General features: G+C 40.5%; 1 protein-coding gene across 5 annotated transcripts; it reads left to right on the forward strand.

Moving 5' to 3' along the window:
- On the forward strand, positions 1-27290 carry FAM221A (family with sequence similarity 221 member A). 5 transcript variants are annotated; one of them, XR_004432822.1, is made up of 8 exons: positions 508-674; positions 4673-4846; positions 9159-9349; positions 11575-11781; positions 16390-16448; positions 18468-18575; positions 21078-21160; positions 26737-27281. XR_004432822.1 is itself a non-coding variant. In XM_033192751.1 (7 exons), the coding sequence occupies exons 1-7, from the start codon at positions 381-383 to the stop codon at positions 26803-26805; spliced, it is 894 nt and encodes a 297-aa protein (XP_033048642.1). In that variant the 5' UTR covers positions 1-380; the 3' UTR covers positions 26806-27281. The 5 variants fall into 5 exon arrangements, 4 of the variants coding, with proteins under 4 accessions (XP_033048642.1, XP_033048641.1, XP_033048644.1 ...); XM_033192751.1 differs by lacking the exons at positions 508-674; positions 16390-16448 and adding an exon at positions 1-442; XM_033192750.1 differs by lacking the exon at positions 16390-16448 and having other exon boundaries at positions 26737-27290.
- The last annotated feature ends 220 nt before the right edge of the window (positions 27291-27510 follow it).

Here is a 27510-nt window from a genome sequence, read left to right on the forward strand (position 1 = left end):
AATTGTTTTTACTTGCTTCCCCTTAAATCAGTTATTCGGTTCCTTTGAAGAACGTGTTGCTTTAGCAACCCCCAAAGTGAACCCAGATACCCAGGACTACTGATTGTTACATCAGAGTTTTTGAAAACGCCAATACTAGAAACAGGCCGACTGTTAAGCAGAGGCGGGCCTCAAACTAAAACAGAACCTTCTCAAAACCACTTATATTTCAAGAGATGGATTAAGCGAAAAGAGCTGTACAAAGAAGCCATTTTCTATGAGCCTGTTATAGGCAAGGCACTGTACTCCCTTGTCACTTGTTAATTTACAAGAAGACTTGCCGGTCCAGGGAAAGGGAGAGGGGATCGAGGCAAGGTTTATGGAGGGCGGCAAACTGCACTATGCGTGGCGCAGGGCTGAGCTTGCGGAGACCGGGGTTCTGGTGGCTGGCGCCAGCTGCCAGGTAGGGGCGCGCGTCCTGCGCAGTTGCCGCGCTCGGCCTCCTGGGCTTCAGGCCGGGCCAATCAGGAGGCGGGCGGACCGGGCGCAGCGCCAGGAGGGGGCAGGGCCGAGTCGGGCTTCGCGGTCGGCGGGCCAGCAGGGAGGGCGCCTTTGGCTTCCCCACCTGCCATGGAGCGGCTGACGTTGCCTCCCCTCGGCGCGGCGGCAGTGGACGAGTACCTGGAGTATCGGAGGTGAGGCTGTGGCTCCGGGCCGGCCCCTCGCCGCTCCGAGGGGCCACGATCCCTGGGCTGAGGGTGCGGGCAGGGGCCCGGCGGGTGTCCGCGGGGATTCCCTGAATCTTTGCCTGGGTTGTTGGGGGAGGCCTAGATGAATTCCAGTTTCGTCTTTGCCTAATTAAATATTGTAGGGCCACGCAGTTCTATGCAATGATGAATCTTCCGATGCCATTTAAGAGGTCCCTCTGCTCCCTTCCAAGAAGGATGACTAACTCTAGCTGATTCAGAGGTCCAATTGTTTTTTAAATGGCCATTGAAAACATTCACATCGAGTACTAGGGGCTATAGAAGTTACCATACATCAAATTAACCCAGTAATAGGGTCAACCGTGAACTTCTGAACGCGCTCCTCACCCCGAGGTGCTGGTTTTAGGAGAAAGGCACCGACTGGTGTTTTGGTGTTCTGGAGAAACCCCTTCCGAAACTGGAAACGTAGCCGCTCCTTTGGCCTGAGGACCCGGCTCATTGTCCTGGGTCCTGACCGAGGCTGGTGCACCTGCAGCGACGCGCTCTTTTTCCGCTTCCTGGGGGTTTTGATCGTCCGGAATCTGGGCGGATGGGAAGTCCTGGAGAGGGCCGCCAGAGGACGCGGAGTTGGGGCGGGAGGATGTGTGTGTACAAGCAGAGGGGAGACGCTCCAGGCTCGGCCAGGGAGGCTGGAGCGAGCGACAGGGCCTCCTCTGCGGCATCGTGGGCGACCCAGAGGACGCAGAGGTGTGCGCGCAGACGGCCCCCCAGCTGACTGCTCTCCCGCGCTCCGACTGCCCCGTCGGTGTAGTTTTGGGTAACCCTTAGGACTGCCTGGAGATTCTGAGCCAGAAGAATAAGGGCTAGGAGCTTGATGGGGTCAGTTCCCACGCCCGGTTCAGGATCAGAACAACCACCACCCAGTCCTCTCGCAGAGCAGAGCCGGCTCCTTGAGCCTCCAGTTCTCCAGAGCTTTTGCCTGGGAGCAGGTTGCTGGAGCTGGTGTTGACTGATAACTTGGATATTTAGATATGTGAATTGTGGGCCTCCAGTTGATTCTTGCCTAGCTCCGAACATGTTAGGGCAGACCTGGTGGGAAATTATGTATTTATTTATTGTATTGAGACAGGGTCTGACTCTTGCCCAGGCTGGAGTGCAGTGGCGCGATCTCGGCTCACCGCAATCTCCACCTCCTGGGTTCAAGTGATTCTCCTGCCTCAGCCTCCCGAGTAGCTGGGACTACAGGCGCCCAGCTAATTTTTGTATTTTCTGTAGAGACGGGATTTCACCATGTTGCCCAGGCTGGTCTTGAATTCCTGGGCTCCGCCCGCCTTGGCCTCCTAAAGTGTTGGGATTACAGGCCTGAGCCACCGTGCCCAGCTGGGAAATTATTTTTTCAATCATAAATAACTTGAAACACTTCCCTCTGAAAGAGTCCTTTACTGACATCAGGTCCTTTACTGACATCAGGATTTTAGAAAAGTGGGGAAAACAGGACTTGAGTGCCTAGATGTGAAAAGGTGGGCCGGGAAGGTGGGGTGGGAAGATGAGTTAAAATATGAGTTTAGAAGGAAACAAACTTTCCTTCCTAAGAGTTTTCCTGGATTTGGTCTTGTCTAGGTACTTTGCTGGGAGTCAGTTGGGAGGGGAAGCATGCAGCCTTGTTACTCACACTGTGGGAGTAACATATATACACAGATATATTTATACGTGTATATACATGTATATAAATATACATATATATATTTTAGATAGACTCTTGCTCTGCTGCCCAGTCTGGAGTGCAGTGGCACTATCTCAGCTCACTGTAACCTCTGCCTCCGCGGTTCAAGCAATTCTCAGTGCCTCAGTTTCCAGAGTAGTTGGGATTATAGGCGCCCACCACCATGCTCCGCTAATTTTTTTATTATTGGTAGAGACGGGGTTTTGCTATATTGGCCAGGCTGGTCTCGAACTCCTGACCTCAAGTGATCCATCTGCTTCAGCCTCCCAAAGTGCTGGGATTACAGGTGTGAGCCACTGCGCTGTGAGTTTTAATCTGCATTTGAACAAGATCCCCTGGGGATTCTGTAAGTACAATAAAATTTGAGTTGCACTGGTTTAGTACTTAAATACCAGTGACATCTTACTTTTAATCCGTATTTATCTTAAGATCTTAATACCTGTTGGTATTCTTGATAGCTACAAGAAAGTGAAATGGCCCAAAATTTAACTCAGAAATAAATGCCCTTTTTTTCTTTGCTATTATGTATCTAGATTGTCTGTGTGAAGAAAACGGTTTTGATTATTTCATAGCTTATACATTGGTTTTTCTTTTTCTTTTTCTTTTTCTTTTTTTTTTTTTTTTGAGACGGAGTCTCGCTCTGCCGCTCAGGCTGGAGTGCAGTGGCCGGATCTCAGCTCACTGCAAGCTCCGCCTCCTGGGTTTACGCCATTCTCCTGCCTCAGCCTCCCGAGTAGCTGGGACTACAGGCGCCCGCCACCTCGCCCGGCTGTTTTTCTTTTTTTTTTTAATGGCAAGCACATAGAGCAATGGTTTTTATTTTCTACCTCAGCTAAAGGCTTCAAAGTATGGAAAAAAGCATGTATTGCACAAAAAAGCATGTAGCATTCTACAAATATCACTTTTTGTGACTTTTCAAGGGGAGTATTTTTCAGGGATAAATGTCTTCAGTTTTGGAAAAACTTCTTTTAGGTGTGCTTTCTTTTCCTCCAGGGAGACCAACTCTTAATTTTGTTTCATAGAAATAGTAGGGGCTTAATATTTTCCCATAAAATTTTGGGTTCTTACTTCTGAAATTAAACAATGATAAACCTGATTACCTAACACACAAATGTGGTTTGAGCTTGTGCTGAACCAAGTGTGTATTTAGGTTCCACATTAGTTTAAACCCCTGGCCAGGGTTTGGAGACAGGTATGGAAATTAGTCATATTGGCTTCTGCTTTGATATTTTTTGTACTTTTTTGGGATACATTTTCAAAGGAGGAAAATGTTAGAATTTTTAGCAGTTAAGGCTCTACCTTTAATGAGAAGAATGAGAATCTTTGCTTCAGTATCAAAGGAAAAACTGAGATGAATATGTGGTAATCCTCTGTTGATAAACCTGGATCAGTAAAGTTGCGTTATGAATTCATTTTCCTATTAATAACCTTCTTGTATAGGAAGTTAAGGGAGAAAAGATTTCTTTTCTCACCCATCACTAGGTTTGCGGCTGAGGCACCTGTTTCTGGATCAAACCGAGGGTTGGGCTGCTTATTCTCGTGGCCCAGTAATGTGATTCAGATGAACTGGGAAAGAAGGGAGATTATTTCTGTAACTGGTTACAGGGAGAAGGCCTGGAAGATATTGGCAGACCAACTCAAAATTACAAAGTTTTCCAGAGCTTATATACCTTTTAAGCTATATGTTTATGTGTAAGTGTGCATTTATCTAAAGACATAAATGATGAACTTCTAATCTGTAACTAAGATCTGAGTCCTGAAGACCTTCCTCTGGAGCCTCAGTAATTTACTTAATCTAAATGGGTCCAGGTGCTGGGGTGATTACTCTTGTCTTGTCTCCTGCTAAATCATGGAGGTTTGGGGAGTTCCTTCAGACCCCCAATAAACTTGTTTGTGGAGGTCTGGGGAGTTTCTTCAGACCCCCAATAAAACTTGTTTAGTCCTAAATGGGTCCTTTAAGAATTCGTTCGTTATCTTGTCATGCTGCAAGGCCCCAAGGCCTGGGCAAAACTCTTTGTGGGCTGCTGTTACTTTCCAGCCTTTGTATAAGGACACTGGTTCTATCAGCTTTTAATATTTAACTTCACCACTCAGTCAGTGCAGTAACAGGTGTTATGGAGACGTGGCCTGCCACATCTGTAAGAAAAGACAGATTTACAAAATAAAAGCTTAAAAATTTATTTAATATTTGCAGTGGCCTGGTCATAGCTAACCCGGAAAATAAATACTCAAAGTTTAAGAGAAATATATATTTTTATTGTAGAATTGTTGGTGAGGATGATGGAGGGAAACTTTTTACTCCTGAAGAATATGAAGAATACAAAAGAAAAGTTTTACCTCTGCGCTTACAAAACAGATTATTTGTGAGCTGGCGGTCACCAACAGGGATGGATTGTAAACTTGTGGGCCCAGAGACACTGTGCTTTTGTACACATAGGTAAGATACTTTATTGCAAAGTTTTTTGATAATTAGAAAATAAAAAGCTAAGCATATCTTACTTCTACAAATTGTGATGATTGAGAAACATTTAACAATTGTCCTTTATGTAGTAGAGTAGAAATTATCAGCTGGGGATGGCGGCTCACATCTGTTATCCCAGAACTTTGGGAGGCTGAGGCAGAAGGACTGCTTGAGTCCAGGAGTTCTAGTCTGCAGTGAGCTGTGATTGTGCAACTGCATTCCATCCTGGGTGACAGAGAGTGAAACTTTGTCTCTTAAAAAACAAAAATTGGCCGGGCTCGGTGGCTCATACCTGTAATTCCAGCACTTTGGGAGGCTGAGGTGAGTGGATCACGAGGTCAGGAGTTCAAGACCAGTCTGGCCAACATAGTGAAACCCTGTGTCTACCGAAAATACAAAAAATTAGCCGAGTGTGGTGGCATGCGCCTGTAATCCTAGCTACTTGGGAGGCTGAGGCAGGAGAATCGCTTGAACCTGGGAGGTGAGGTTGCAGTGAGCCGAAATGCCACTGTACACCAGCCTGGGCGACAAGTGTGAGGCTCTGTCTCAAAACAAAAAAATAAAACAAACCCCACAAAAATTATCTAAAGGTTTTTAAAGCTATAATTAAAATTTTTCCATCATATCCTATTAGCACTTATCATGGAGTCTTACCACCTTAAGCAGTTCTCTTGCCATTGGTAAAAATGTTTGGTGGCCCTGTGGCTTTTCCAGGGGTCTTTCAGTTTGGGGAGCAGAGTCTACATACATCTCACATCACTGGAGAAGGTAGAGAATGGGTCATCAGACTGAGGAACTACTTTAAGCATTGCTTGAATTGGCCCACACTGATCATGCTGTCCATCTATAAGTATAAACATTTCTCCTCAAATTTACTAATCGCCTTTTATACCTTAAGGATCTGCCATGTTGATACCTTTCTTTAAACAAACAAGCATACTGCTTTACATTACAAATGGTCATGTTCCCAGAAAAGTGCCTAAAGGAAAGGAAGTGAGGCTCCAGTTTTTGACTTGAGTTGTCTGTATCTGAACTTTGCGTTTTGCTGTGTGTGTGCTCTACTTTAAATTTTGCTACTGTCTTACAGTTGTAAAGTTCAGAATACCTAAGCTGCTTCACAGAAAAGTCTCTGAACCTATTCCATGTTTTCAGGCAGCAACTTTAACTTTCGGTTCCAAGAGGAACCACCCTATTCTGATAGCAATTTCTGGGGCTCTTTCACAGAGACTCTTTGTATAGTTGCTATTTAGAGTTGCAGTTTGCCAGAATTTGTTAGGCAGTTGCTAGAATGAGTAATGTTGTATATAGATTGACTATAAATTTATTTAGCAACTCCAACTAAAAACACTGAGGAGGAATGGAGGATAAGAGATGTGTTGTTATCTTTCAGAATTAAAGAGGGGTTTGGTAAGTTTGTGATAGTTTTATAATTTATTCTTACACAAATTTAGTGCCACTTTCTAATCTCTGTATAACTTATACAGCATGGACGTGAACGTCAGAATTGATCCAACTCAACTTTTTTTTTTTTTGAGACAGGGTTTTACTCTGTCACTCAGGTTGGAGTACAGTGGCATGATCTTGGCTCATTGCAGCCTCGACCTCCTGGGCTCTAGCGATCCTTTGACCTCAGCCTCCCAAGTAGCTGGGGCCAGAGACACTGTGTTTTTGTATAGTTCTTATACTGTTTTTCTTGGCGTGTGCCACCACATCCAGCTAATTTTTGTATTTTTTTGTAGAGAAGTGGTTTGGCTTTGTTACCCAGACTCCTGGGCTCAAGTGATCTGTCTACTTTGGGCTTTCCAAAGTACTCAGATTACACGTGTGTGCCACCATGCTCAGCTGACCCAACTCAACTTTGATGGAGAAGTTATTGTATTTAGTACTGATCCACTCAGTGAGATTTCTTCCAAACTTTTCCCCCAACTATAAAAGTGATATATGATTATTAAGGAAAATGGGGGATATATAGAAACATAGAATATATTCTATATACAATATATAGAAGCAGCTCACTACCCAAAGCCAGCTGCTAATTTTTTTTTTTTTAATATCTGTATTACTTTTTCTTTTTTTTCTTTTTTCTTTTTTTTGAGACAGAGTTTCACTCTTGTTGCCCAGGCTGGAGTGCAATGGCATGATCTTGGCTCATGACAACCTCTACCTCGTGGGTTCAAGTGATTCTCCTGCCTCAGCCTCCCGAGTAGCTGGGACTATAGGCATGCGCCACCATTCCCAGCTAATTTTGTATTTTTAGCAGAGATGGGGTTTCTCCATGTTGGTTAGGCTGGTCTCGAACTCCTAGCCTCAGGTGATCCTGAGGCTGCCTCCCCTGCCTTGGCCTCCCAAAGTGCTGGGATTACAGGCGTGAGCCACTGTGCCCGGCCTGACTTTTTCTTTACATGGTTCATTTAACTGTTGTTAATTATGTGTTTGCATAAAATACTGAGCCACTTTTTAATGACAGAAATCATAGAAATATGTTTCCACGTTGTTATGTGCTGGTCAAAAACAAGATTTTAAATACCTGCCAGCTAGTCCAGCGAGTCCAGTGGTGTTTATCTGTGTTCTCCGGAGCTGTGAGAGAGCCTTGGGGGTGTGCCAGGTGGAAGGGCAGGTTAGGAGAAGGGGAAACTCTATTCTGTTCTTCTCTTGCTCTAACCAATTCTGCATTTGTTTTATGTTTTCTCGTTCTATAAAAGATGTTATTTGACAAAGGGGTTTCACCGCTAAAAGATTTGAAAACCTGTTGTCTAGTAATTTACTTACTGGTTCTTTTATGTTGTGTGGGTGTGTGTATCATGTAGCTGATGTAAGTACTATTGCTAATATTATTGGTATGCATAAAGCTTTTTCTATAAATGGAATTATTTTCTTAGGGTATATTTTCCAAAAATGAAATTTCTGGCTCAAAGAATGGACCTTTTAACGTTTCTTGAAACATTATTAAATAGCATTTGTTCTTTTGTAACACTCTTTTTTTCTTTTTTGAGACAGAACCTCGCTCTATTGCCCAGGCTGGAGTACAGTGACTCAATCTCAGCTCACTGCAACCTCTGCCTCCCGGGTTCAAGGGATTCTCCTGCCTCAGCCTCTCGAGTAGCTGGGACTACAGGCATGCACCACCATGCCTGGCTAATTTTTGTATTTTTAGTAGAGATGGGGTTTCATCATGTTGCCCTGGTTGGTCTCGAACTCCTGAGCTCAAGCGATCCACCTGCCTTGGCCTCCCAAAGTGCTGGGATTACAGGCATGTGCCACCGGCGCCTGGCCCTTTCGTAACAGTCTTGATAACATTGTGTATTACATATAGTTTTAAAAAACTTTGACTCTTTTTGCTAAGTTAAAATGGTATCTCATTTTAATTTGGATTTATTTGATTAATATTGAGAATAATAAATTTAGTATTATTTTACTGAATATCACCTATAAGAAGAAAGTGAGTGGTCTTATTTAAGAAAATCACAGTACTATAAGAAGGAGCTTTGGCTTTCAAAAATATTGATAATTTATTTTGAAGTCAAAAGTTATATTAAAATAAATTACATCAATACACATTTATTGAATGTATTTCTATTTTAAGTAGCAAACATATGGAAATAAATTTAAGTAATGCACTTTGATAAAAATAACATTCATAAAGAACTTTTTCTTTTCTTTTCTTTTTTTTTTGAGATGGAGTTTCGCTCTTGTTGCCCAGGCTGGAGTGCAATGGCGTGATCTCGGCTCACCGCAACCTCTGTCTCCTGGGTTCAAGCAATTCTCCTGCCTCTGCCTCCTGAGTAGCTGGGGTTACAAGCATGTGCCATAATGGCCAGCTAGTTTTGTATTTTTAGTAGAGATGGGGTTTCTCTATGTTGGTCAGGCTGGTCTCGAACTCCTGACCTCAGGTGATCCACCCAACTCAGCCCCCCAAAGTGCTGGGATTACAGGCGTGAGCCACTGCACCCAACCTGAACTTTTTCATACTCTTAGGTTGTGCTTCTATATTAAGGAATCTGTAGAGGTAAGTGTTTTAAGGAAATTATATAATTATTCTTTGTATTGCTGTGAAACAGCTTCTTAAATAACTAAAAATAGAAACCTAAAAGTGAAGATTTCCTCTCACCAAAGCAACATAGCTGATACAAGTGCTATATGTAGGAGAGTTTATTTTCACCTTACTATGAAGAATAATAAAACAATAATAATTTTAAAAATCGTATCTGCCTTTAATATAATAGAAATTGTAATTTTTGATAATACCTGTATTGTGTTCAGATTTCTCTCTCTCTCTCTCCTTTTTTAGGTATAAACAACATAAAACTGACTTGGAAATGATTCCTCAGCAGCGCCCCATTGATCTGCCCTGCCGAGTGACTGGCTGCCAGTGCAGGGCTTACCTTTATGTCCCCTTGAATGGCAGCCAGCCCATTCGCTGCAGGTGCAAACACTTTGCTGATCAGCACAGTGCTGCGCCTGGCTTTACATGCAATATATGTGAGTTATATAATTATAAACACATAAACTCAGAATATTTATACGTCTTCCTTGAATATTTAACGTGCCTTTGTACTGGGTGTAGAGTTAATATTCAATTGTATTAGTTGTGGAGTTAATATTCAGTTATAGCGTTAATATGAAACAACTAAGGGAAATTCAATGGATAGATACTCTAAGATTTCATTTTTGTGGAAGGATTCAGAGTTAATGGTATGCTTGATAATCATAAACCCTCATTTCATGTAGTCCAGATAATTTAAGTAATAGTAATGGATTTTAAAGAATTACCAGATGTGGGGGCCGGGCGCGGTGGCTCAAGCCTGTAATCCCAGCACTTTGGGAGGCCGAGATGGGCAAATCAAGAGTTCAGGAAATCGAGACCATCCTGGCTAATCCAGTGAAACTCCGTCTCTATTAAAAAATACAAAAAACTAGTTGGACGAGGTGGCGGGCGCCTGTAGTCACAGCTACTCGGGAGGCTGAGGCAGGAGAATGGCGTAAACCCGGGAGGCGGAGCTTGCAGTGAGCTGAGATCCGGCCACTGCACTCCAGCCTGGGCCACAGAGCGAGACTCCGTCTCAGAAAAAAAAAAAAAGAATTACCAGATGTGATCTGATTCAAATTTTCGAATACGGGAGTTGAATCAACTAAATTCTATTCATAGATTTTAAAAAAGCATTTTATAAGTCAAAAAATTTTTATGGCTTGCTGATAGATTAACATAGCATGATCATTTTAATACTTTGTTTGCAGTAGCACCCTTACCTTAATACCTGTACCCAAATTCCAACCTCTACCCCTTTTGCCCTTACACTGGATCATCCATTGAACTAGGTAGAGTGCTAGTCCATTAGTTTCCTTCAGGAGATAGTCAATCCAGTTGTTTTTATAGTAGTTTGAGTTGAAATCTTATGATGAAGTATGTAATAAAATATTTTTAATGACAGTGGCAGGAATAAATGTTTCATTGGCTGAATACGGAAGTAGTTGGAGAAAATGGATTTATTTATATGCCTTGGTTCATATATATATATAAAATAATAATAATAATTTTTTAACAGAGTTTTGCTCTTGTCACCCAGGCTGGAGTGCAGTGGTGTGATCTCGGCTCACTGCAACCTCTGCCTCCAGGGTTCAAGTGATTCTCCTGCCTCAGCCTCCCAAGTAGCTGAGATTATAGGAACCCGCCACCACACCTGGCTAATTTTTGTGTTTTTAGTAGAGACAGGGTTTTACCATGTTGGCCAGGCTGTTCTCAAACCCCTGACCTCAAGTGATCTCCCTACCTTGGCCTTCCAAAGTGCTGGGATTCCAGGCATGAGCCACTGCGCCTGGCTGTTCCCATATATGTTTGTCAGAGGTGTGAGTAGGTAAAGATTTTGTTAATGGTATATTCTGGCCTCCATTACAATATGGCTTGATTTTTTCATACAACAACTTTGTTAAGACGTAATTCACATGTCATACAATTAACCTATTTAAAATGTGCAGCTTCATGATTTTTTATAATCAGCATGAATGTTGTGTAACCACCAGCACAATACACTTCAGAACATTTTTCTCACCCCAAAAAGAAACTCCATATTCACTAGGAGTCATTCCTTACTTGCTCTCTCCCCAGCCCTAGGCAACCCATAGTCTACTTTCTGTTTCTGGATTTGCCTATTCTGGACATTTTATATAAATAGAATCATAGAATATGTGGTCTTTTGTGAGTGACTTCTTTCATTTAGCATGATGTTTTCATGATTCAGCCATGTAACCTATATCAATACTTCTTTCCTTTTTATTGCTGAACAATATTCCACTACACCCTTTCTGTGTCTACAGGTTGGCCTTCCAATTTGGCTTTTATGGGGAGTTGATCTGTAGGAAGATTTCTACATTATCTCTTCACCTGGTCCTGGCCACTGGGCTGTCCCTGCCATGCCTGCTTATAATTCCGTTTTTGAGGAGAGGGCCTGCATTACCTGGCTCTTCAATTTCTTTTAGTCTTTGTGTTTTGCAGGTTTTTTTTTTTTTTTTTTTCTGTGTTATATCCGGTTACTACTTTAGCATGTTTTAGAAGTAAGAACAGTGGCTAGGAAGGAGTTCAGTGGCTGGAGGTAAGAGTTACAGGGGCCAGAGGATCTAGATTCAGCTGGCTTTTGCCAGGCTAAGTGTCTTTAGGGTAGACAACATAGGACCTTTGAGAATTTAACTCCCTTTACATCTTGATTCAGGTTCCAAGTGTTCAGGATTCCATAGCTGCTTCACTTGTGCTTGTGGTCAGCCTGCATATGCCCATGACACAGTAGTGGAAACTAAGCAAGAAAGATTGGCTCAGGGAAAACCAGTGGGACAGGATGTTCCTTATGCAGCCATGGGAGGATTAACTGGTTTCAGCTCACTGGCGGAAGGCTACATGCGGTTAGATGACAGTGGGATCGGTAAGTGATGCTATGTGAAATGTGAGCCCATCGTATTGTTTTTATGTATGCTAGCAATAGTGAAGCCTTATATTTGTTAAATACTTCATAGTATTTTTCTTTCAGAAAACATTCTCTCATTTGATTTTTATTTTTTAAAGGAGGTTTTTAAAATTTTTATTTTATTTTTTATTTTTTCAGACCTATTTAGTATCCATGAAAGAGGTTTTATTGCTACCATACAATGTATTGTCATAGAATTTAGAAAGCATATGGCAGAGATCATTCCCATCCCAATACTTGTACTCCAATGTGAATCCACATCTCCATTGTTTGAAATAGCTGAATAATATTTATTTTATTTGATATGATATAGTTTACCTGTTACTCTACTGTATGTAACTTATGCTATTATATCCATTTCATTTTGGAAACAATAGGCTTATGTTCATGTGTGTATATGAACACACATGTATATACATGTAATCACTTCTGTAGTAAAATATGTATGTATGTGTGTGCACACACATATATCTTGTTGCATATATGTATGTTGTAAATAATGTAGGGAAAGTTTAATAGGATCTATTCTAAACGGTTAAAGGTAGATGGATCCTTCTGAGAGCTGAGTGGGACTGGGGAGCAGAATGTGTTCCCTGTCTACTCAAAACACTTGTGTGTAAGTTTTTTTTTCCTATTTTAAACAAGCATGTATTTTTTCATTTAAAAATTACGTAAATACAAGTGTATATTTTCTTTTCTTTTTTTGTTTTTTTTTGAGACAGAGTTTCACTCTCATTGCCCAGGCTGGAGTGCAATGGTGTGATCTTGGCTCACTGCAACCTCCGCCTCACAGGTCAAGCGATTCTCCTGCCTCAGCCTCCCGAGTAGCCGGGATTACAGGCATGTGCCACCACACCTGGCTAATTTGTATTTTTAGTAGAGATGGAGTTTCTCCATGTTGGTCAGGCTGGTCTCCAACTCCCGACCTCAGGTGATCTGCCTGCCTCAGCCTCCCAAAGTGCTGGGATTACAGGTGTGAGCCACCATGCCAGGCCCATACAAGTGTATATTTTCTTGTAAAATATTCAAACAATAGAAATTTAGCGGAAAAAAAAGAGAAATTAATTGCGAAGCACCCTTGAATACTTCTCTTCGGTTCTTTCCCCGAGGGTAATTTGCTATCATGAATTAATTTTTCTCTTTAACATACAATTTTACTATTTACTTTTTAATTTTTAAAAATTATTTGTATTTATTGTTTAAGAGATAGGGTCTTGCTATGGTGCCCAGGCTAGGTTTGAACTCCTGGGCTCAAGCGATCCTCCAGTCTCAGCCTTCCTAGTAGCTGGGATTACAAGCATGCATCACCATACCTGGCTTTAGTTGTTTTTTAACTTAGAAAAATGTAAAGGCCTGTTGTGTCAGGACACACAAGTCTACTTCATTCTTTTTAACTGCTGTATGGTATTCCACACTGTAGATATAGCAGTTTGTCTAACCATTTCCTTGTTCATGACATTTAGATTTCCATCTTTTTTTGCCATTACAAGCAATCTTGCCAAGAAAATCCTTGAATGTGTCTGCCTGTATCCTTGCATGAATTTGACTCTAAGGTAGATACAGAGAAGTAAAACTACTGGAGCATGTTAACCTGTAAAATTCTAATACATTCTGCCAAAATGTCCTCCAGAAATACTCTGCTTGTGTTTACTTCCTCTACTGATGCTTTAGCTTGCCTATTTCCTCACATTTAGGCTAATCATTGATATTATTAAACTTGATTTTTTTGCCAGTCTGATGTGTAAAATTGTCGTCGTTGTTTCAATTTGATTTCCCTGGTTATTAGTGAGACAGGGATCTTTTCATATTTATTGGCCATTTCACTTTCTGTGAATGGCCTATTCATATCCCTTGCTCAATTTTTTTTTTAATCGTTTATCATTGACTTATAGGAAGTCTTTTTATATATTCTGTATTTTTTTTTGTTATTTATTTTGCAGACATTTTCTCTCAACCTGTTATTTGTCTTTTAACTTAATTTTTTTTTTCTTTACAGTTTAAAAATTTTGGAGACAGGCCTTTCCTATTTCAGTTTTATAAATATATTCTCCTGCATTTTATTTTAATACTTTTTTATGTTTAGCTTTTTCATATATCTGTAATTTATTTTTTGTGAAAGTGTGAGGTAGATGTGTCTAACTTCAGTTTTTGTCTAAATTGATGGCCAGTTATTCAAGCACCGTTCTTTCCCAAATCATCTGACACTCTACCATATTCTTTATTTTTATTTTTATTTTACTTTAAGTTCTGGGATACGTGTGCAGAACATGCAGGTTTGTTACATAGGTATACATGTGCAATGGTGATACGCTGCAGCCATCAACCTGTCGTCTAGGTCTTAAGCCCTGCATGCATTAGCTATTTGTACTAATGCCCTCCCTCTGCTCGCCTGCCACCCTCCGACAGGCATCTGTGTGTGATGTTCCCCTCTCTGTGTCCATGTGTTCTCATTGTTCAACTCCCACTTGTGAGTGAGAGCATGCGGTGTTTAGTTTTCTGTTCCTGCATTAGTTTGCTGAGAATGATGGCTTCCAGCTTCATCCATGTCTCTGCAAAATACATGAACTCATTCTTTTTTATGGCTGCATAGTATTCCATGGAAACTCTACCATATTCTGTCATATTGTCCATTTTGTACCATTGCCCCATTTGTCTATCCTGTGCCAATATTTTATACATATATATATTTATTTCTTTGTGATAGCTTCCTGGTATGTCATGATATTTGATGTGGTAAATTCCTCCTCTTTGTGATTGTTTTCAAGATTGTCTTGGTATTTTTGTACATTTTCTCTTCTAGGTAATTTTATAACTAGCTTCTTAAATTTCATAAGTAAATTCTTCTGCAGTTTTATGGGTGCATAATTGTGTTAGGTTCAAGCAACAGCTAAAGAAAACCCAACTACCAGTGTCAAAAAATGATGATGATGATGATCATGTTTGATGACTGCAACTTTGTACTACCAGCAGTTGTTTGAGCCACATCACATATATTATTTCACTTAATCCTCACAACAACTCTGTGAGTTAGATTATTATTCCTAGTTTACAGATGAGGATACGCAGCACAGAGAAGTAAAATAACATGCTCAGTGTTATTCAACTAGGAAGTAGCAGGGTTGGGTTCAACCTGAAGATTTCTGTGGGCTCCCTAGTCTGCCACATTGTTGGCTATTTGTGTACAACTACTATATTGTTTTCATTACTGCAGCTTTATAATAAATAAATTAGTTAATATTTATGACTTCATTTTATTGCTTCAGAATTTTCCTGACCTATTCTTATGTTTTAATTCTTTCAGAACTTTGGCATCATTTTGTTAAGGTATAAAAACTCTATTATTTTAATTGAGATCACATTGAATATGTAGATGAATGTAGAAATAATTTTTTTTTTTTTTAAGATGGGGTTTTGCTTTGTTTCCCAGGCTGGACTGCAGTAATATGATTATAGCTCACTGCAGCCTTGAACTCCTGGGCTCAGGCAGTCCTCCCACCCAACCTCCCGAGTAGCCTCGACTATGGGCGCATGCCACTATACCTGGCTAATATTTTACATTTTATATTTTTTTTAGAGACAGAGTCTTACTGTGTTGCTCAGGTTGGTCTCAAACTCCTAAGGTCAAGTAATCCTCCCACCTCAGACTCCTGGGTAGCTGGGACTACAGGTGTGAGCCACCATGTAGAACTGATATTTTTAAATATTATCTTTTCATTTATTTGTCTGTACAACTAAGTGGAATTCTGAAGTTGTTATCCCAGAAGGCTTGCACAACCTTATTAAGTTTATTTCTAGGTATTTAATTTTTTTTTGAGATGGTGTCTCGTTCTGTCTCCCAGGCTGGAGTGCAGTGGCATGATCTTGGCTCACTACAATCTCTGCCTCCTGGGTTCAAGTGATTCTCCTGCCTCAGCCTCCTGAGTAGCTGGGATTACAGGCGCATGCCACCATGCCCGGCTAATTTTTGTATTTTTAGTGGAGGCATGGTTTCACCATGTTGGCCAGGCTGGTCTCGAACTCCTGACCTCAGGTGATCTGCCTGCCTCGGCCTCCCAAAGTGCTGGGATTACAGGTGTAAGCCACCATTCCTGGCCAATTTTTTTTCATTAGTATCATACATGAGATATTTTTTCTTCCGTTATATCTTCTTACTGATTATTGTTTGTTTATAAAAAAGCAAGTGTTTCATTGCTTTTGTTACCATTCTTATTACTTAATCTTAGAGTTTTTACTCAATTTTTAGTTTATTTTTTAAAAATAATGTTTTTGCCTCTTCCTTCCCAATATTTATGACTCTTATTCTTGACCAGTCAAAATGGCTAGTACTTCCAGAACAATGCTAAATAATGGTGGTAGCTGGCATCTTTGCCTTTTAGAGACTTCTAGTATTTTAACACTAAGTATCTTCAAGGTATAGTCATGTGCCACTAAACGATGGGGATACATTCTGGAAAATGCATTGTTAGTTGATGTTTGTTATGTGAACATCATAGAGTGTACTTACATAAACCTAGATGGTAGAGCGTACTACACACCTAGCTATGTGATATAGTCTTTTGTTCCTAGGCAACAAACTTGTTCATCATGCTACTGTGCTGAATGCTGTAGACAGTTGTAACACAATGGTGAGTATTTTTATATTTAAATTTTTCTAAATATAGAAAAGGTACAGTAAAAATATGGCATAAAAAATAAAATGGGCCATGTGCAGTGGCTCATGCCTGTAATCCCAGCATTTTGGGAGGCTGAGGCAGCCAGATCGCTTGAGCCCAGGAGTTTGAGACCAAGCTGGGCAACATGGCGAAACCATGTCTCTACAAAAATACAAAAAATTAGCCGGGCATAGTATTGTGTGTGTGCCTGTAATCCCAGCTACTTGGTGAGGGCTGAGGTGAGAGGATCACGTGAGCCTGGGATGTAGAGGTTGCAATGAGCTGTGATGGCACCGTTACCCTCCAGCTTGGGTGACAGAGCGAGACCCTGCCTCAAAATAAATCAATAAAATGTTACACTATTATAGGGCAGCCCTATTATAATCTTATGGGGCCACCATTGTATATGCAGCCCATTCGTGACTAAAATGTCTTATGTGACACATGATTTTATAGAGAAAGGAAACCTCTTCCTTTTGGTCCATGAAAGAAGGTGGGGTGAAGAAAGGTGAGAGTTAAGGAGAGGAAATATAAGATGTTTTTGTTCTGATTTCAGGTGTAAAGGAACCTAGGGGCAGAGGGACTCCAGATCTCTTAGCCATGTAGATACCTAGACCGAGGAAACCTCTTGCTGGGATTTGGTTCCTTTTTAATGTGGAAGGAGTCCATAATTTCCAGGTCTCCGGGGGTGTGAGAAGGCAGCTGACCTGTGAGTCAGTGGGCCAGCCATGCCATCTGTCATAGCAGGGGGCAGAGCTGGAGGTGGGTGCCCTAATCTAGGGGACTCAATAGAGGAAGTGACAGGTATTGAGGGAGTCTATACTTGGAGCGGGAGCAAGCATAAGGCTACCAGGCCCTATTAAGCTGAGAGACCAACTTGTTAAATTCAAGTTGAGCATTTGAGATCAGTAGCAGTTGCAACCGCCAGAGGGCAGCACAAGGACCTGCGTGGGCCAGAGCCTTCTCTCATATTCCCACATGCCCCACGGGAGCCACTGGGGATGGGGCGGGGGGCGGCGCGGGGAGAGACGGAACAATCGTCCCACACTGTTTATAAGATGGGGCTAACTTCTAATCCAGCTAGGACCAAAAGTTCACTTTTTCCTTCACCTGTGGTATAGAGATAGCAGTGTGGGGGGAAGGTGGTGGTTTGTGAAGAAGGCAGAGCAGCTACATATTTTCTCCGAAGCTTCCTTCCTTTTGGTCCAGAAGTCAATGTATTTAGCAATTAGTCTTTCTAGTTTATGGTTTGGAGTTGTGGATGTTTCCTCATTTCACTGAAGAAGGTACTTTCTTCTTTATTTTTCATACTTTGTTTTCAGATGGCTTCCTAGTAAGGAATAAAGTAAAAATACACTGATTCTACCCTTTTCAGTCAGAGGTTCCTTATTATGAATGTCTTGCTTTTGATAGTGTTTTATAACTATTATATATTAGGGTTTTGAACTTCTATGCTAACATAGGTACATAATATTCTTTTCTTCTGTGAAAAAAGTTCTCAGAAATGTGCAGAATACTTTTACCCATTTGCTTTTACTTTATATGTCAGATAAAAATCTAAATAAAAAGACAGAGTCTCACTGTGTTGCCCAGGCCGGATCCAGTGAAGTGATGTAATCATAGCTCACTGCAGCCTCAAATTCCTGGGCTCAAGTGATCTTCCTGCTTTACCCTTCAAGGGAGGTAGGACTACAGGCACACGTCACCATGTCCAACTAATTTTTGTATTTTTTTTTTTGATAGAGATGGGGTCTCCCTATGTTGCCAAGACAGGTCTTGAACTCCTGGCCTCAAGCAATCCTCTTGCTTTGGCTTTCCAAAGTGTTAGGATTACAGGCATGAGCCATTACACCCAGTCTAATTTTTTTTTCTTTTTATAGAAGGAATTTCTAATGATTCTGCTGAGGTTCCAATTTCTTTATATTAGAAGTAATAACTTGTTTGTATCCCTGTAAATATTTAATTTTTATTCTCCATGTATTGTTTTCTCAGGTGCACCTTCAGTTGAATTTTTAGAATCTCCCATTATGGCAGTAGACAACCCATTCCTAAAAGCATTTCAAGCATCATCTAGTTCTTCTCCAGAGACATTAACAGATGGTAATGAAATGAAGTTTAGAACTGTTTTTGGATGTAGTAAATTAGAATATGGAGCTTTGATTTGTTTTCTAGGCATCTCTCTTTTTTCATTATTACGATAATTTAACTTCAAGTTAAGCTATCATTTTACTTTCTTTTATGTAAGCCACACACTGAGAAAAAGCAAGTAACTTCATTTTGTGTTGGGAAAAATAGCTAACTCCGAGAATTTAAAGGATTCTGGTAATACTATAATTTGAAGTTTTAAACCTTGTTCTGGTACATGCTATTGCTCTGGTGTTTGAATAAGAGGGCCCTCTGGTGGACTAATTGCCTTTGGGTTTTCCCAAAGAGGCATAATCCAGTGATAACCATAGGTTAGCAGAGTTTTATCATTTATAAATTAAGGGCGGGTACAATTCATTTTTAAGCACCAGTATTCTATATTTCCCTTATTGAAAACAAGAAGAATAAATTTGTATGACTTATTAGGTATTTAAAATTTAGTATTTTAGAATATTTTAAAATGAGACTTTCTTTGATTTATCTGTATTTTCGTACACCTAGACATTCCCCACAAGGGATTTTAAGGCTGCTTGCAAGAGCAACATACAACTTAGTACATAGTGATAAAATATATATAGAAGTCAGAAGCCAAGAAAAGGACACAACTGTGGCAGCTTTCAAGGTTGATGTAATTGCTTTGTTTAAACTTCAGTTTTGACTGAGTTTAGTGGCAGCCAAGGCACAGAGGAAAGTGCAGTCAATTAAATGTTTTTTTTTCTTAGACAGGAGGAAGCCTGAGTTCCTCAGTGCTAATGAATGTTACACCAATGCTGGATTTTTTTTTTTTTTTTTTTTTTGAGACAAGTTCTTGCTGTGTTGTCCAAGCTGGTGTGCAGTGATGTGATCATGGCTCACTGTTACCTTGAACTCCAGGGCTCAAGTGATCTTCCTGCCTCAGCTTTCCACATAGCTAGGAGTACAGATGTGCCCCCACACCTGGGTAATTAAAAAAACTTTTTTTTTTTTTTTTGTAGCACGGTCTTGCTTTGTTGACTAGTTTGGTCTCAAACTCCTGGCCTCTAGCTATCCTCCTGCCACAGCTTCCCAAAGCACTGGGATTGTACCTATGTATCTATCACTGCTCCTGGCCTGGCATGCTGGATTTTAAGTCACTATAGTGATCCTATACTGATTAGTGGCTAAAGTAAAAGTTGCTGCTGTATTTCAGCAAATACAGCAGACGTTTGCTTGTTTCCGATAGTCACCTTTTCTTTCTTCTATTTTTTTTTTTTTTTTTTTTTTTTTGAGACAGAGTCTTGCTCTGTTACCCAGGCTGGAGTATAGTGGTGTGATCTTAGCTCACTGCAACCTCCACCTCCCTGGCTCAAGTGATCTCTCACCTCAGCCTCCTAAGTAGCTGGGACCACAAGAATGCACCACCATGTCCAGCTAAATTTTGAATTTTTTGTAGAGTTAGGGTTTTGCCATGTTGCTCAGGCTGGTCTCGAACTCCTGAGCTCAAGCAATCCACCCGCCTCCACCTCCCAAAGTGCCGGGACTACAGGTGTGAATCACTGCACCTGGCCTGATAGTCACCTTTGAAGAGTTGGGATATACCATTTTACTAGATAAATGGTAATATGCCGTTATAATGCAACTCAGTGTAGATGAGTCTGGAAGAGGTTTGGCTCAAATGGTCCCACATGATCCAGGGATAGACCCAGAGTTTCCAGAGGAATGGGTAGATAACACTTATTCTAAACATCCATCCCTTCTTACTCTTCTCAGTAAGACTTTTGTGAAAGATAGTCGACAGACTGTAGCTGTACTCTGGTGATTGTCTGGAGTTACATGTTGCTGATTGAGGGTGAATTCATATGCTTTAGAAACTGAAGCGCGAGTGTTCAGGTTGCTATTCTGCTTTGGAAATGAAGGGACCCAGTGAAGACATTCACTTGCAACGAAGGTGAACTTTTCTATGAAATTAGGCTCTTGGGGCACCTACCAAAAAAACCAGACTTTTAGCTACAGAAGCAATTTAAAAAATTCCTTTCAGCATGTAAATTAGTGCTTGATTCATTTTACAAAGTGAGTACCATGAAAAATGGATAAAATAATTGAGTTTTGAAACACTTTGAAGCAGGTACTATCATTACTATGGTTGCCAATACCAAACCTCAATAATTACTTTTGTGCATTATCTCAAAGTGTAACATGGATTTCTAGTTATAAAATGTAAAAAGTAGTTGGACAAAACTAAGTGTACTCTTATACGGAATAGCTATTTAATATGGACTGTGGACTATTTGGGAATGTTTGCTAGTGAAAAACACTTTTGTCCTGTGATGCCATTCTCTCTAAAAGAGAATTAGGTAGTATGACCAATTATTCATTTAGGCCAGTTTTGGTTTGAAAAATTAAACATTATCACCTGGCAGGAGAAAACTTTTCTTTCTTTTGTTTCAGGGGAATGTGTAATGATATAAATACATTACTTAGATTTTTTTTCCTTCTTAGTAGGTACAAGTAGTCAAGTTTCTTCGTTAAGGAGACCTGAAGAGGATGATATGGCTTTCTTTGAGAGACGATACCAGGAAAGGGTAGGTTTTTGAGGAAATCCACTTGCATTAAGCATTTACTTGTAGCAAAAGCACTAGAACGATTATATATTGAATGTGGAACATCCTTAAAAATAATTTATAAAGTCTTTACTCACAGTTGGTGTTAGGCCTTGAGGCTTATTAGAATAATTTACACAGAAACAGGGCTAAAGAATAACATGATATTTAATACACTGGTTTATTTATGAAGGCCATAAAGACTGGATAAATGTGCAAATAAAATTGTCAGTAATACACATCAATATCAGCAGATTTGTAAATTATATGTATCTGGAATTTTTTTTATACATGTACCTTTATTTTTTATTTAAAAATATTTATCAAATAAAGATTGAGTATATTTTGAATTCTTTTTTTTTTTTTGAGACGGAGTCTTTCTCTGCTACCCAGGCTGGAGTGCAGTGGCGCGATCTTGGCTCACTGCAAGCTCTGCCTCCGGGGTTCACACCATTCTCCTGCCTCAGCCTCCCGAGTAGCTGGGACTACAGGCGCCCGCCACCACGCCCGGCTAATTTTTTGTATTTTTAGTAGAGATGGGGTTTCACCCTGTTAGCCAGGATGGTCTCGATCTCCTGAACTCGCGATTCGCCTGCCTTGGCCTCCCAAAGGGGTGGCATTACAGGTGTGAGCGACTGTGCCTGGCGTCTGTTTTGAATTCTTAATATGTGTTACTTATTCTTCTTAGAGGCTTTTAGGTGTATCCAGACTCGTTCAAATTACCCAATATACACCTGGGCGCAATGGCTCACGCCTGTAATCCCAGCACTTTGGGAGGCCGAGGCGGGCGGATCACCTGAGGTTAGGAGTTTGGGACCAGGCTGTCCAACATGGCGAGACCCTGTCTCTACTAAAAAAATACAAAAATTAGCCGGGCATGGTGGTGTACGCCTGTAATCCCAGCTATTTGGGAGGATGAGGCAGGAGAATCGCTTGAACCTGGGAGGCAGAGATTGCAGTGAGCCAAGATTGTGCCACTGCGCTCCAGCCTGGGTGACAGTGAAACTCCATCTAAAAAAAAAAAAAAATTACCCAATATTCTTTAAGAAACGGAACATTAAACATAAACATATTTTAGGCCGGGAGCGGTGGCTCAAGCCTGTAATCCCAGCACTTTGGGAGGCCGAGACGGGCGGATCACGAGGTCAGGAGATCGAGACCACCCTGGCGAACACGGTGAAACCCCGTCTCTACTAAAAAATACAAAAGAAAAACTAGCCGGCCGTGGTGGCGGGCACCTGTAGTCCCAGCTACTCGGGAGGCTGAGGCAGGAGAATGGTGTGAACCCGGAGGCAGAGCTTGCAGTGAGCCGAGATTGCGCCGCCACTGCACTCCAGCCTGGGCGATAGAGCAAAAAACAAAACAAAACAAAACAAAAAAACCATATTTTAACAATTTCCAGGGCTCAACAAGTGAAGTCTTGATGTGTTCACAGCTGTAAGTGAAAGTGACTCAGTTCACCAGGGTGTAAATGCCTTGGAGATAATCACAGTGTTTTATTCATCTTTGTATTTTCCCTAGCACCTAGCACAGTGCTTTGTGTGTAATAGGTTTTTAGTGAATTATGAATTTATGGAAAATTAAAAAAAGTTAACACAAATATAATTGATACTTTCATACATGTCAACTTCTTATACTTTTGATATGTTTCATGGCCATGTTCATATTTGAGAGTTTTATTTTGTTTTTTTTGTTTTACTAGATGAAAGAATGTTGGCTTAATGAGGTGTGGGGAACAGTATTTCAGCCACATGGCTGCAAGTACTTTCTTTAGGGTTGTTTCGTGGACATCATTATCTCTCCAGCCGGGTAATAAACTCCACAAAAGTAAAGATACTCCCGCCACTTTTTGTTGTATCCTGTACGACTCAGACAAGAGCTTGTTGAGTAACTGAAAGGATGGAAAAAGTTGAACATTAAGTAAATTCAGGAAGTAAGTTGGAGACAGAGTAGCTTAAGAATTTTGAAGTCGAAGGGGAGAGGACAGAATTTAAGTCAGAGCTAGAAAATAGAGCTTTTTGCAGTGATGGAAACATTCTATATCCATGCTTTAGTCACTCTCCATATGGGGCTCTATAAGGCTAAATTTAAATTTTAAAAATTTAATGTTTATTTCCTCAGTCATACCAACCACATTTCAAGTGCTTAGTAGCCACATGTGGCTAGTGGCTTCCTTACTGGATAGCACAAGGCATTTCCATCACTGCAGAAAGTTCTTTTCGAAAGCTGTGGTTTAAGGGTCTGTTTGGGCTGCTGTAACAAAATATCGTAAAGCTGGGTGGGTGATCAACAATAGAAATTTATTGCTCACAGGTTCAGAGACTAGGAAGTCTAAGATCAAGGTGCTGGCAGATTTGGTGTCTCGTGGAGGCCTGCTTCCTGGTCCGCCAGATAGCATCTTCTTGCCGTGTCTTCATATGCTAAAAGGGGCATGATGGGTCTTGAGGCCTCTTTTATAAGGGCACTTATCCCATTCATGAGGGCTCTGCACTCATGATCTAATCACTGCCCACAGGGCCCATCTCCTCATACCGCTACATTGTAGGTTAGGATTTCAACACGAATTTTGTGGGGACAAAAACATTCAGACCATAGCAAGGGGAAAGAGGTGTGGCAGGATGTCAGTGAGAGAGATGAAATGGTCAGAGTGATGGAAGAAAAGGCAATTTTTGCAGCAGCATCAGGGTATAAAGTTATAATCAAATCACTCTTCATTCTTGGAACACACACACTCACAGCCAAGTTTTAATTTTTCCTCACAGGCTTGTGGGATACTAGGTTCTAGAATTCCTTCCATCCCTTCTCCAGAAACCTGGAGTTTTGACTGCTTTGAAAACATGCCAATGGTGTTTGCTTGTGAGAAGATAAGGAGAGGAATTCTTATTTGTGAATGTTTTAAAGGATATACCTGGCCTGTCAAGATTGTTTATTATAGGCTGGGTATATTTTGCCTGTAGTCCCAGCACTTTGGGAGGCTGAGTGGCACTTTTTGGGCGGATTATGAGGTCAGGAGTTTGAGACCAGCCTGGCCAACATGGTGAAACCTCATCTCTACTAAACGCGCGCGCGCGCGCACACACACACGCGCACACACACACACACACACACACACACACCACACACACACACACAGAGTTAGCTGGGCATAGTGTCATGAGCCTGTAATCCCAGCTACTCAGGAGGCTGAGGCAGGAGAATCGCTTGAACCCAGGAGGCAAGGTTGCAGTGAGCTGAGATCGTGCTACTGCACTCCAGCCTGGGCTACAGAGCAACAAACACTCTGTCTTGGGGGAAAAAAAAAAATTAACATAAACCTGGAATTTATGGATTTATGAGATGTAGTTTATAACTTTCTAGCCTCTGTGATTTATAGATTTATGAGATACAGCTTATAAATTCTCTACCATGCGTGATTAATGGAGTATAAAAACTAAGAAGCCTATACCTAAATAACTTCCTCTGAGGTGACACGTACCATACGTACTATTAGTAGTCGTCTTTTACTCCAAAACCATTTGGATCATTAGGAAGCTGCGTGTCTGATAGTTCAGAGCCTCTCGCAAGAGCAATGCCATGTGTGTATCTGGTTTTTGCTTGCATTCTTTGCTAATCATTGGCAACATCTGGCAGGGAAGAATCTATGCTGAGTGTAAGTCTGCTTTGATAAGTGAGACCTCTGTGGTAACATAGTTTATCCACTGCTTTTAGATCCTCTTGAGAAGTTGCTTTTCTATATCAGTTCAAGTTATTTTCTTCTGCTGTGGATGATTCTTGGTCTCTTTTCCCCAAGAAAGGAGAATTTTATTAAGGAAACAAATATCAAAGGTCTGCTAGGTGCAAAGCACTGTATTCCTGCCAGGAAATTTAAAAAACAAAACAAAACAACAAAAACGAAAACAAAAAAACAAAACAAACAAAAGAAAGAGGAGCAGGTATCTTTGCTTTTAAGACTCTAGATGGTTTGCTGAGGCGGTGGCTCACGCCTGTAATTCCAGCACTTCGGTAGGCCAAGGTGGGCCGATCACTTGAGGTCAGGCATTCAAGACGAGCCTGGTGAACATGGTGAAAACCTGTCTCAACTAAAAATACAAAAATTAGCTGGGTGTGATGGTGCATGCCTGTAATCCCAACTACTTGGGAGGGTGAGGCAGGAGAATCACTTGAACCTGGGAGGCAGAGGTTGCAGTGAGTTGAGATTGTGCTACTGCACTCCAGCCTGGATGACAGAGCGAGACTCTGTCTCAAAAAGAAAAAAAAAAAAAAAAAAGACTAGATGGTTGATGGATGTATTTGCTACGTACTATTTCAAATGACAAACACTGCTTTGGTTTTTGTTTGTATTTTGGCATCTTTGCTTCTTAAAAATTTATGTTTCTGCAAATCTAGCACTTGGCTTTAAATGAGTGAGGAAAAGGGTCTAGCATTTATTGAGTGCTTAAGTGCCTAGATCTTTATATATATTATTTACAGCTTTAGAACAACCCTGAGGAGTAGCTATTACTCTGACATTTTTTTTTTACAAATGTAAAACTGTTAAATAAATTGTCCCAAATGCTTAATAAATGGTAGAAGTAGGATTCACTTTCTCTTCTATTTGGCATCAAAACCTATAATTTTTGCCCTAGAATAGGGTATTTTTTGGGGGTCCTTCAGATGACCTGTTGTTTGATATGGTTTGCAAGAATGCTATGAGTGTATGGTGTCCGAATGAGATTCCCAACCCAACTCAAAGAGGCGAGAGAGGGAATAAATGTGGAGGAGACAGAGGTTAGATTAATCTGGTTTTATGATTGGAAGCTTGTATTACTTGCAGTTTGATAGGATTGGATAGACTGGTTTTACCGGGTCTCTCCTGGTTTCTTGATATTATTCATATCAGTTCAGAAGGTCGGAGACCCTGCCTTCTACCGTGGACCCTGACTTGCTCTCCCCTTCTCTTGCAGGGGTAAGGCAGTGGGGTTGCCTCTGGAAATTGGTGTGTATGAATGTGAGTGGTGGTGAGTAGGAGGCAGGTTGGATTTGTGTTCTCTGGGGCCTTTAATCCCATGGAAAAGGTCTCTATGTGTCTAAAAAGTTAGAAGGCCACTGCTTAGGGTATGTGTGCTGCTTTTTTGCTTTAACTACAATGGAGGAGGAAAAGGCTTTTAGAAAGGTAACTGGGAATATAGAAACCAGAATTATAGGAAACTATCCTTAAAGCAGTCCACGTTCCAGAGAGAATCCAGCTGGATTAGGTGCATTATGTAACTCTGTAGGGAATGTGCATAGGCTGGATGTAAGTTTAGTCATTTTAGCACTTGTAATTTCAGTGTCAATTGAAATTAATTTTTTTCTCTAAAGCAATATTCATGTTACTTTTATTAAAATGCTTCTGTAAAATTAAAATAAAACCATTTAAAAATGTGTAATTATGTCCCTTTAACAGATTTTGGCTTTAGTATTTAGCAGCTTAATAACTGTGGAATGGCTGTGACATGAATCTGAATGAGTTTTCTGCAAGTTTTTTTTTTCTTTAGAATGGTTTACAAGTTATATCAATAAATATGTTAAATTTACAGATGAAAATGGAAAAGGCTGCTAAGTGGAAAGGAAAAGCTCCATTGCCATCAGCTACAAAACCTTCATGAAGACTATTGGATAAATTAAAACCATCATCCAAGTATCTTTTTCATGTTTATTTAAATGTAATAATAGTTTATTTTTCCTGAAATGATTTACTTTTTTTTACTGTATAAATGTCTTTTGGGATGTTTCCTTAATTTATTTAAATAACTAAAAATGCCTATTACTTTTGTCGAAACTCATAATTTACTACTTTGTATGTACCTTTGTCTCTCCTGACAAATGAGGTTATTTTATATGAGTCAGTCTGAGAGTACAGTAAATATTTTTAGTACATAATAATTTAACTGTTTCAGGCTATTTAAACAAAGATATTATCAAGGGTTTTGGACAAATATATAAGAGCCATTTTTTTGTCATTCAAAATAGTAAGTTAAAAACAAGAAAACAAAGCAAACAAAAAATAGTTAAAATCATTAATTTTTTTTATTTTTCAAACTTGTAATGTTATGCTTTTAAATAAAAAATGTATCTTAAAATTATACAACCATTTTCTAGTGATATTACTGATTTTTTTTTCAATAATCTTTCTCAAGCCGAAGCTATCTACTGATTTTTAAGTTGTGTTGTCAACTGCCCATTGTCTGTAATGTACGTACTGGACACATCTTGTGTGCTACTGCAAATCCTCTTGGCCCCATTTCTTACTCCATTACTGCTGTGGAACACTTTCTAGCAGGCTTCTGATAGCTGAAGCCATTCGATGGCAC

Source organism: Trachypithecus francoisi, unplaced genomic scaffold (genome assembly GCF_009764315.1).
Source record: "Trachypithecus francoisi isolate TF-2019V2 unplaced genomic scaffold, Tfra_2.0 Lachesis_group4, whole genome shotgun sequence".
NCBI classification, from domain to species: Eukaryota; Metazoa; Chordata; class Mammalia; order Primates; family Cercopithecidae; genus Trachypithecus; species Trachypithecus francoisi.